This window comes from Chenopodium quinoa, unplaced genomic scaffold (genome assembly GCF_001683475.1).
Source record: "Chenopodium quinoa cultivar QQ74 unplaced genomic scaffold, ASM168347v1, whole genome shotgun sequence".
NCBI lineage: Eukaryota > Viridiplantae > Streptophyta > Magnoliopsida > Caryophyllales > Amaranthaceae > Chenopodium > Chenopodium quinoa.
The window spans coordinates 3,157,792-3,169,530 of NW_018745024.1; the positions used below are offsets into that span (position 1 = coordinate 3,157,792).

The 11,739-nt window shown below is 38.5% G+C and overlaps 1 protein-coding gene and 1 long non-coding RNA gene across 6 annotated transcripts; both read right to left on the reverse strand.

Moving 5' to 3' along the window:
• Positions 1-354: 354 nt before the first annotated feature.
• Positions 355-4,211, reverse strand: LOC110708315. Of its 5 annotated transcripts, none has more exons than XR_002508701.1 (7): positions 3,897-4,211; positions 3,717-3,809; positions 3,495-3,632; positions 2,971-3,392; positions 2,374-2,854; positions 1,970-2,286; positions 355-1,870 (listed from the first exon to the last, which is right to left on the reverse strand). It is a non-coding gene; the product is annotated as an uncharacterized LOC110708315 (long non-coding RNA). The 5 variants fall into 5 exon arrangements; XR_002508699.1 differs by having other exon boundaries at positions 2,374-2,533; positions 2,693-3,392; XR_002508698.1 differs by having other exon boundaries at positions 2,374-2,562; positions 2,693-3,392.
• A 132-nt stretch (positions 4,212-4,343) lies between these two features.
• Positions 4,344-6,578, reverse strand: LOC110708823. The gene has a single exon (XM_021887047.1). It carries the CDS (start codon positions 6,576-6,578, stop codon positions 4,344-4,346), a length of 2,235 nt encoding a protein of 744 aa, XP_021742739.1.
• Between the last annotated feature and the right edge of the window lie 5,161 nt (positions 6,579-11,739).

The window sequence follows — 11,739 nt, forward strand, 5'->3', positions numbered from 1 at the left end:
AAAAGTCCATTCTAGTTCCATTCCAAATCTAATTAACACATATACAAGATATCCAAAATATATTCCAAAATATATACAAGATATCCAAGGTACATAATATGTACTGCCCACTTACAACTCACGCTGATCATCATCGTCCTCCTCGGCTGGTTGATGTCTTGTAACAAATAAGATCCACATGTCTCGAATCTCGTCGATCATTTGTTGAGAATATTTGACAGGAGCTTTGTCAAAATACTACATGTACAATATATATATATATATATATATATATATATATATATATATATATATATATATATATATATATATATATATATATATATAAATGAGATATATAGTGGTAGTCCTGATTTCTACCCTATAAAACCATCAGATTATAACAGATACTTATATTATCCTTAGGAACTGGAACAACCAGAGAAAAATTAGGAGGCTTCTTCAGTAATATTATCCTTACATTTATACACATTGCTAGGACACAATGTATAAAGTCACGATTAGGAGTCTTGGTTGCTTCCGTGCATAATGTTTGTTATAAGGACTGTATTATAAGCTATATAAGCTGAAATGGGTTGATATATTTATTGCCCTTGGTGAAGCCTATGGACTGATGGAAACCTTGGTGGGAGCCACTTCATTAAATTTTATGAGTTGGGTTTTTGTTGCATGTTGTTGCTTTGTATCAGCCACTTCACACACCTCATAAAGGGTAATATACTGTGTTTTTGCTAACTTTTAGTTCATAAGTTTTGCCAGAGTCATGTCAAAAGCATTGGCTCTATTGTAGGCTATCATCTTCTTGCTTGATAGGTGAGGGGTTTTGTTTGGTGGTGATCTAGAGTTTTTATTAGGATTCTAAGTAGATGAAAAATATCCACCCTCCCCTCTGCCCTCTAGCCCCTTCCTTGTCTGGTAAACAAGCAAAGAAAAAAATTTTGGGAGAAAAAAGCTCTGAAATCATTGCATCTGTTTGGGTTTGTCTTAGTCAAGCTTGTAGTGCCTGGCTCAAGTGTTATCAGGCTGCTTCATTTCTTTCTGCTTTAAGCATAATGCGTTAGCAGTTAGATAGGCAAGTAGGTGGGCTAACTGTCCAACTGGGTAATGGGTATACACTTTTATTAGTCTAGCAGACTTATAACTTGGTACCTAATAAGCTTCATAGAAAATATGAGTTGTAGCATAGATTATTGTACTCTGAATTAAAAGGAAAGCTATAGAACTTGTTGAAAACTGTTAGTTTTGTTAAATTTAACTGATTGTGAATCCTGTAGAAATTGTGAATCAAAGATTGCATATCCAGTGAAGTGATAGTTTTCTGGGTGATAGTTTGTACTCTGAATATTCTGCTTGATTGCCAAAAATCCTTCAATCAAGCAGTCAAGTGATAGTTTTCTGGGTAATAGTTTTCCAGTCAAGATTATATAGAAAAGTGAGCTAAATATAGCTTTGTTACACTCTTATATAGAGTAAAGATTCTTAATATAGCAGCAAACCAATATTATTTAGGTAACCAATACAAATGTAGATCTTCATAACATATATAATAAGCAATATAATGTAGGTCCTTAATGAATTCACAAGAAGAATGCTCTATGATTTTACATAATGAGATAAGAATTATAGTAGTTGAAAATAAAACAGGAAAATGAACAAGAAATTACCGGTTAAACCTTGAAAAAAATCACATTAAATTGCTAGAAACTACCAGTAGGTTGTCTAAATTTGCAAGACCTAAAGCTCACCTCTGCATACAATTAAGGAAGAGTAATACCTTGTCTGGTACATATGACTTTCTAGATTGAATTGTCTCTATCATGTAACGACAAACATAATATCCACAATCGAAGTCGAAATCTTGACGAGGGCACTATTACAATAATAAATTTGAGTTATACAATTATACTTATAAATTGTAATCACAATACATAGATAAGTGAACCCAAAAGATAAAGTAAAGATCAATTACCTCTACTTGTTTCCATTTAATGGCTGAATTCTTATTCCACTTAATTTCTGCTCGGTACTCCAAGTTAAATCTCAAAATTGCCCTGTATTGCCATAAGGACTGGTTTAGTTTTTTTTTTTTTTTTTTTTTTTTTTTTTTTCCTTCTAATATCAGAACTAATAACCTAATAAGATTACAATATAACAATTAAAAGCTCATGCATATACTTATTGATGATATCTTGAGCAAATTGATGAGGTTGAAATTCTGCTCCTGCTGGATCTAGACAATGTACTAATCCAACCCGTGGACAAATCACCGCCAACATCCAGTGCATGCTACACATAAAGTTAGTTGAATAACATGAAATCATAAGAGTCATAAAATCATGATAACATAATAAGCACATTAAACAAATTACTTACTTATCAGTGTATGGAGCAAAGAATATTTGGTTTCAATTTTGTGCATTATTGCGAGCAAAGACTCTAACCAAATAGTCACATCGATCATTTTCATTTTCTTGCGTTGGAGTTTCAGGGGATATGAAATTAGAATCACAAAATGCATAGATTCCTGAGATACCTAGTGAATGAACCATTTCACTCAAGTGCCTTTCAAAATAATAATAATAATAATAATAATAATAATAACAAAAACAAAAACAAAAAAATCAATTAGAACAGTAAAAAAAAATCAACTAAGTAAAGTGAAATTCACCATTTATATTATCACCACACTTACATCATAAAAGTTGTCATGCGACTTGTTCCTATCTTTCTTTGAAAGCACCAATCACGCATATCTTCATAATCAATGGTAATTTCCTGCTCATTATAAAACACATTCTTCGGGACTTTGATAGGTATGGTTTTTTCACTCTTTTTCATTTCAATAGCTAACTTCCTACAAAGCGCACCAAACTGGTGGTCAACTTCAATTTCTCCTCAGGAGTGATCACATACTTGGTGGATGATGATTGTGATAGTATAGAATGAGTAGAAGGTGTGATTGGTTCTTACCCAATTCACCAATTATTTGCCTATCACCTGATCCATCTAAACCATGGCTGCTAAGTAATTCACCAAATGTAGCACTGTACACATCATGGTTGACACCAAATCCCCCAAATTGGGCACTTGAACTACCAAGTTGAATTTGTTGGAATTGTTTCGGAGTCAATTGAAAATTAGACATAATAAAAGACATCGGAAAATTTTGATTGTTTGTCACATTTTCTAACTTTGTTTTGACTTGCTTGAGCTCTGATTGCACTTGGTTAGCGGGTGTAGGCTTCTTGTACCCGAAATACTCCTTGTTTGTGACACCTCCTACGGCCCTCACACAACCACCATGTTCAGGAGTGTTTAATGCTCTTGCCAATATATTATTGCGCCCTGATGCATCAATTTCTCCTTGATTATTATTGAGCCTCTAATTCTTTCTGAAATTTATAGATATTAGCCTGGTTGTGTTAGAATGATTAAAGATACTATCAGTTTGAGGTCTATGACTATGCAACATATATATGGATACATAATCTTACAATTGCTTGAGCTATTTCCAAATTTGCCAGATTGTCAAATTTTAGAACTCCTCCCTCTTCTCTAGAATGAGCTCTAATCCAAACCAAATGCCGAGGTACATCTACAACTTGAATTCCTTGATTCTGCAATTCCTTAGCCTGAAAAAAGTACACAGTTGACAAGTCATAGTCTTATTTGTATAGTATTTATTGTTCGAGAAGCATGGAGTATTGTAAACTTACAATCTCGTCCTCATAATAAGAGTACCCTTTTCGACCCCCACGATAAGAAGTCTTCCTCTTTTTAGCCCTTTCTCGATTCAGTTCACTCAATTCCTTCAGTACGATATACATAATGTTAGTAAATAGCTTAGCTAATTCTTATATGACTTCATAATATTTATGTGACGAATATAAGATTACCTTAAACTTATTATCAATACTTGTTTCAACGAACTTTTTCCAATCATCTACGGTTATCCATGGATACAAACTCGGTGGTGTCCAGATAATGACATCTGTAGCATTTCCCTCCTCGTCACACTCTTACATAAAATCTTTTCTTAATCTAGCCTTGAATGCTCTCCACCTCTTTGATGCTTGTTTTATCACATATCCTTTACGATCTTCAGGAACAGTGAAACCTTTCTGCAAAAATTAAAATAAGCACACTATTAAGTTTAATAGAATTTACAACCAGCAGAAAAGAAAGGTTCTAAATATACAATAAAGAAATATAAACAAAAAATGCAAGCAATAAAAAAGATATACACGAAGTTCCAATGCATCATTTTATGCAGCAATCAGAACCTAATTGCAAATTAAGAAGGGTGAAGGGTTAAGGTTATTACAAAAGAAGTTATGTTGCCACTATGTTTGTAGCATTGTTTGCTGCCTTTTTACTATTCTTTTTTGACGCTTTTGAGGTCTTTTACAAGTATCATCTTTGTTTTCGACCCAAATTCCTTCTTCATGGTCATTTCGAATATAGGTTGATGTATCATCAACGTCTTCCATAACTTGGATGTCATTCAACCCAGACCTTTCCTCAAACAAAGCATTATCTTCATGTTCATCAATGGAATATCGAGTTCTTGGTGTTATAACAACAGACCTCCTCTTATCTGATGGGCCAGTCATGTAAAAGACTTGTTTTTCTTGGCTAGCAAAAATATAAGGATCTTCCTTATGACCAATTCTATCAAAGTTCACTAAAGTATGCCCCATGTCATCATATGTAACGTTATTGCTATCAGCCCATTTGCAACAAAAAACAGGTAGCGAAAAATCAGAGTAATGCAACTCACATATGTCTTCAATTACCCCATAATATTGCATTTTACACAAAACAGGACGAGTGTCTTTCGCACTAGCAAAATGCATTGCTTCAGTTTCTAAAGATACCCCACTATTTTGCATTGTACTCTTCTCATCTTGGTCCTTGGTATAAAAAGTCCAGCCATTAATGACATAACCAGAGTAAAAAGTGGCTGAAAAATCTGGTCCGTATGCCAAACTCTTTAGACGATCCGAAATGGCATGTGATGAACCTTGAAGCTCTTTCATTACCTCATTTTTTAACCAAATACCAAATGATTTATTATGCTCAGCAGCAATTGCTTTCAGATTAGCCTTTCGAATCAACCTCCTTAAAAAAGACATGTGTTGCTCAACATAAGGAGCTACTTCGTCTTCATTATGAAGAATATATGTGTGTGCCATACGCCATTTCTCTCGAGTCAAGTCCCTATCTCTACGACCTATTGTCCCTTTACCATCAAGTCGGCCACAATGTCGAGATTTAGGAACCCCTATGGTCTTCATATCTCCTAGAAGATCCATGCTAAATTCAATAGCTAATTCATAAACCATTCTCTCCGCGATACAAGCTTCTGGACGAGAAAAATTCTTAACATAATCTTTATAAGTTTTCATTTGCCTTTCAAAAGGCCATGAACTCCTCATATGCACCGGACCACAATATTTAATCTCTCTCACCAAATGAATAGGGAGATGAACCATGATATCAAAAAAGGCGGGTGGAAAATACATCTCAAGCTGACACAAAATAACAACAAAAACTGTTTCCATAGAATCCAAATCGCTTGGTCTGAAGACTTTGCTGTATATTGCATTAAAGAATGAACATAATTTAATAATGGAATATCGCACGTTTTTTGGCAAAATGGAACGAGTAGCAACAGGCAAAAGATATTGCATCAAAACATGACAGTCATGAGACTTAAGACCCACAAGTTTCAGATTTTGCATTGAAACTAGAGAAGAGATATTAGAAGAAAAGCCCTCAGGCACTTTTACCCCAGATAAAGATGCACAAACTTCTGCCTTTTCTTTCCTAGAAAGTGTATAGGCCGCAAGGGGCAGATATTTTCTATTTCCAGACTTAACAGCATGGAGTTCATTTCTGATTTTCATTTTTTTCAAATCAAGTCGAGCCCCTTTACCATCTTTTGTCTTTCCAGGAATATCTAGTAAAGTCCCTATCAAACTATCACAGACAATTTTTTCAATGTGCATCACATCTAGACAATGTCGCACAAACAGATGTTTCCAATATGAAAGGCGCCAAAACTCTGAACACTTCTTATAACCCTGTTTGGGAAGGGCGTTTCTATTTTTCTTCAACTTGCCAAACGTAGTTTGAATGTCTTTTACCCTTTCATACACTTCAAGGCCGGTAGAGACATGTGGCTGGCAATTAAACTCTTGTTTCCCATTAAAAGCCTTTTTCATTCTACGATAGCAGTGATCACATGGAAGAAATGGACGATGGTCAAAGTACACTGTCTTATGAGATCCTTTCATATACTCTCCCTTCCAATTGTCTTCACATATAGGACAAGGGGCTGTTCCTTTTACACTATACCCCGAAAGATTACCATATGAAGGAAAATCTTGTATTGTGCAGAACAACAATGCTCTTAAATTAAAAGTTTCCTTTCGATTAGCATCAAACACTTCAACTCCACTTCCCCACAACAATAACAAATCATCAATAAGAGGTGCTAAGTACACACAACTATCATTTCCTGGTTGTGTTGGTCCAGGAATTATCAATGAGAGTATAATGTATTTTCTTTTCATGCACAAGGAGGGGGGCAAGTTGTAAATGGCCAAGTACTATGGCGGCTACTGAGAGAGCCGTATGGATTCATACCATCTGTAGACATTGCAAGGCGTAGGTTTCGTTCTTCTTGACCGAAATCACTCCATTTCTCAACGACAAGTCTCCACTGAGGAGAATCGGCTGGATGTCTAAGTAACCCACATTCTTTCGCCCGAATTTATGCCATGTCAACTTCTTAGCTTCATCTGGATTTGAATACATCCTTTTAAACCTAGGGATAATGGGAAAATACCATAAAACCTTGGCTGGAATTCCTTCAAATTTGTACCTTGAGACCTTACATTCTATGCAACTATCAAGAGATTCATATTTTTTTCGAAAAAGTATGCAATCATTCGGACATGCGTGAATCTTTTCATAATGCAAGCCCATTGTACACAATATTTTTTTTGCCTCATATGTACTACTTGGCAAAACATTGTCAGGAGGAAGCACATCATACAAAAACTCAAGTAATGCGCTAAAACTCGTATCTGTCCAACCATGGCCTTCTTTTAAATTGTACAGCTTAAGTACACTTGACAATCTTGTGTACTTATCACAACCTGGATATAACGGCTTCTCAGAATCACTAATTAATTCCTGTACGGTCACATCAGGATCATCCTCAACCCTTTCCTCAAACCCATCTATCATGTCCTCTAAGTTATCACCTTCATAATCAATATGACTGTCATCCATTCTTTTTCCCATTGGTGATGTTCCTTCTCTACTTTCTCCATGGAGATACCAATAAGTATATGTTCGATCAGATTCCCATTTACTCAAATGAGCAAGTATAACATCGACTTTGTGATAATTAAGATTATGGCAAGTATAACAAGGACATGGCATAGTATGGTAATGTTAAAAAAAAATAGAAAAATCTATTAGTGACATATAGAACGGTTAACATAGAGAGGTGCTCTATATAATTTAACCTACAAAACGTTCTTCTAAGATAGGCGTTCTATATATTTCTAGAGATCGCATTTCCAACTTCACCGTTGTGTATTATACGTTATTTATTCTACATTTTGTGGTAGTGTCCGTACAAATCCTAAATTAAAACAAACTAAAACGACGCTAATCGTCTCCTAATAAATACACGCGCCCGATCAGGCGAGGCACCGCCCGATCGGGCGCGCCTTTTTGCTCGATGTACTAATCTCGCGCCCGGCCGGGCGCGCCTCCGGGCGCCAGCCTCTTTGGCCGGGCGACTCTCTTGGGCCACTAATTGGATTACGATTGGGCTCCAATTCTTCGGGCCAATCTGGATTTCCTCTTTGGGTCTTGATTACTCGGTTCAAATGCCCCGGTATCACCTATACCGAGCCCTTAATCACCGGTTCGATGGCTCTGACCGGCCCTGGGCTATAAAATCTGGTTGTGCTTCTCCAATGTTCGTGATTGCTCCAAAATATCTCGGGAAAATACTCCAAAAGTATAAATCCCTTCAAAAGTCAACCAAATCTACGAAAATACTAGAAAACACCAATTATTAATAAAAGTGGCTCTATAGAGCCAAAAACATTACTAATTATGACCAAGGGACGAGGGTAAAATACTATATAAAATAGACACATCACGACGTTAAACATGTGACGTGGTGGAGGAGCAGGAACGATAAAAATATCGGAGGAATGTTGTCTAGCAACCCTCTCTCCAAGGTATGCAATCGCTCCATAAGTCCCCAAGAATTAGCGACGCTCAGCGGAATACTGCGCGGCTAACCCAGGGACTGCCAGGCCGACCCACGGCCGGTACAGCACCTCAGGGTCCTGCAAAGAGCGTCAATCAGGCGAGAATCTATCTAAAGCATCGCAAAATGGCAAATAAGAAAAGAATCATACCGCGATGATCCAATCTCGGACATACGTAGTGGACATCCCCATACGGTGGCTGCCCCAGGAAGCACTAACTGGAAACCTGCGCGGCGACGGTCTTGCCGGTGCAGCAGAAGGGAAGTACTCGTAGAACCAGATCTACAAGGAGTTAAAATTATCAGCAAGTGCTAGTTAAAATGTAGAGCTAAACTTTATAGGGAATAATGTTTACCTCTACGACCCTTCAAAAGCTGGACAGAGCAACATTCGTCCTAAAGGACCGGTGTCGACACGAGTCCCTCAGCGCTCGAATGAAGTCAGCATCGGCCAAGCTGGCCCAGTCATAAGTCCCGATCCGATGTAGATCGCGGACGACAGGAAGGTAGTAAAGTAGCGCCCTACTACCCTTGTCAGGGGAGAACGTCCCTGACAACAAAATAAGCGCAAAGATGCGCACCCACTGCTCCCGGGAGGTCGCACCATCGTCAAAAGCCGCTGCTAGAGTCGAGCGGCGAATCCCCCTAGCGCTGAACTGAGACGACTCTACCTCAGCTCGAGCCCGAATAATAATCCACCCCAACAGCTCCTCGACCTCAGGAGAAAAGACGTTGATCCCACTGTCGAACGGCAGTGGCACGGAGCTAAACTCCAGTCCTGTGATGAGACTGAAGTCGGTAGGAGTGACCATCATCTCACACCAAGGAAAGTGGAAAGTGGAAAGTGTTGGTGGTGTCCCAAAAGAACTCCACCAGAGCACGAACTACATGGTGACCCCCGCTGGAGGAAACCATTGCCTCGGAGGTCTCGTACAACGCAGTAAGACCACAAGACTCTCGTAGAAGTTTCGTCTCGACATCTCTGGCGATGTACATCTTGTACAGATCGCCCAAATCGTCACAGCCAGAGCCATGACATCGCGTCCTCCCAACGATGATACCCCGTCTCACCCTCTTAGAAATGTGGTGGACGGGGGAAAAGAACAAGGTCCTCTCATCCCACTCAGGGAGTCGACCAAGCGAAGTGGACGGCTCGGCATCGTCCTCCACGGGCTCATGCTCCCTTCGAACGTCTCGGGACCGTGAACCAGAACCTCGCTGTCTAGCCATGCTACATTGTGCAGAATTATCATAAATTAAGGTTCTATAGTATCTAAGGTTCGCCTAGCTGCATGATACTATGTTCGCAAAAAAAAACAGAGTACGTAGTACTAAAACAGAGCACAAATTCAAATTGAGCATGCACGGCATTTTTCAAGCAATCAAACAATTTCTTGCAATACTATAGTAATTATTGTGACAAATTGGACAAGAATTGCTAACAAAAACGTCAAGAACGAGCCACATTGCATTCCCGACCCCAAGAGGTTCAACAATGGCAATTCGTTCATTTCTTCACCAAATTGAGTCAAACAAGTCTCAAATTACTCCCAAGGCAATATATAAACATAATCAAGCAATTTCATGGCATAAAATTTGACAAAAAAAAGAGAATTAAGCATTCTAAGTTTTGAAATTTCATGAAATTCGAGAATAAACACATGCAAAATTCATAAAAACCGGTGTGAGTTTGAAGAAAACTTACATAGATCGGGAAAATGGATGAAATAAGCTTTGATTTGCAACAAATTCGAGCAAAAACGCGACGAGCAGCAGCGAAAATGAAGAAGAAAAGGGTATTTAAGGAATACCCTATTCTAGCGCCAAGCGCTAGACCTTGGCGTCAACAGATAGGCTTGGCACCTGACGCTAATCCCAGCGTCTGGCGCTACGGCCAGTTATGTGGCGCTAACGTTATTTCAGCGGCGCCAAAATGTTCAGCCACTCAGTGCGGTTGTTCTAGTTTTTTGCAATATGTTTTGGGTTCCTTGGTATGCCAGTTAGCCCCTCTAAGCAATTTGACACGATTTTTGGTAATCGGCTTGGTTGCATAAAGTGATCGATCTGATGAAAGATCATCTCACTTAGCTTAAAGCGCCTAAGCATTGGCTCATTAACAAAAGGCACCGACATACTGGTTCATTCGCAAAAGGCACCGACATACTGGTTCAGAAGCAACAAAAGCGCCGACGTACAGGCATAGCGGAAGCAAAGTTCAAGCGAGCTTTTAAAGATCGACAAGAGGAGATCTTCGGTAATTTCCTTGGAAATTTATCGCAACAAATGAGGATAGCTTCACGCAAGGATATATTCGACGACATTCCCTAGATTGTGGAGAGTTGTCACAAACAACTGAAGGTGATTTCAAGCGAAGTTGTCTTCAATCATGTTCCCTTAGACGTGGAAGATGGTCACAAAGCGGAAGAGGATTGTTTTAAGCGAAGCAATCTTCGATAGTATTCCCTTGGATGTGGAGTATTATCAAAGCGGAAGAGGATCGTTTCAAACGAAGCAATCTTCAATATTGGAAGCAGTTACAAGCGTAGAGGTTTTCAAGCGGGATGACATTCTCTTGGCAGGAGGTCATCAAAACAATAGGAAAGCAGCAGCAAATCAGTTACTTTCACAGACGTGTGCTCGACAGTGCAAGATACGCGTTTCTGATATATCCATTTTATATAGTGTTTTACCCCCGTCCCTTGGTCGTTATTAGTAGTGTTTTTGGCTCTTTCGGGCCACTTTTATTACTAATTTGTATTTTCTAGTGTTTTCGTAGTTTTAGTTGTATTTTACAGGAAATTGCACTCTTGGAGCATTTTCCCAGGCTTTATGGATCAACTACGGAAGCTAGAAAGACACGACCACTTTTGAAACCCAGGATCGGTGAGAGCCGATGATTAAGGGCTCGACATGAGACACCGAGACTATTGGATCGTTTAATCAAGACCCGATGAGGAAACTTAGATTAGGCCGAGGAATCGAGCCCAATCGAAATCCGAGCCGCGAAGAAGAAGGCGCGCCCGATCGGGCGGTGCCTCACCCGATCGGGCGCGTGTTATTGTTAGGGGACGATTAGCGTCGTTTAAGTTTGTTTTAGTTTAGGATTCTTACGGAGTATAAATACTTCTCCGTAAAACGAATTTAGAACTTCTTGACCTTCTTTTTACTCTTCCTTCTTTCTTAGACTTTCTCTATCTACTTAGGATCTTTTCTCTCTCTTAACTCTTCTCTCAACTCTTGTTCTTGATTATTTCCATTAATATAGATTAGTTTGGTAACGATTTCTCTTCTCTTAATCTTATTTCCCTTCATCATGATTTACTCTATTACTTTGATTAGTTTAGATTTAATTATGTGTGAGTAGTTTTATTTCTAGGGTTTGTGGGGATCCATAAATAATATGAAGGGGTAATTTATTATTGTTAATTGTCAATGTT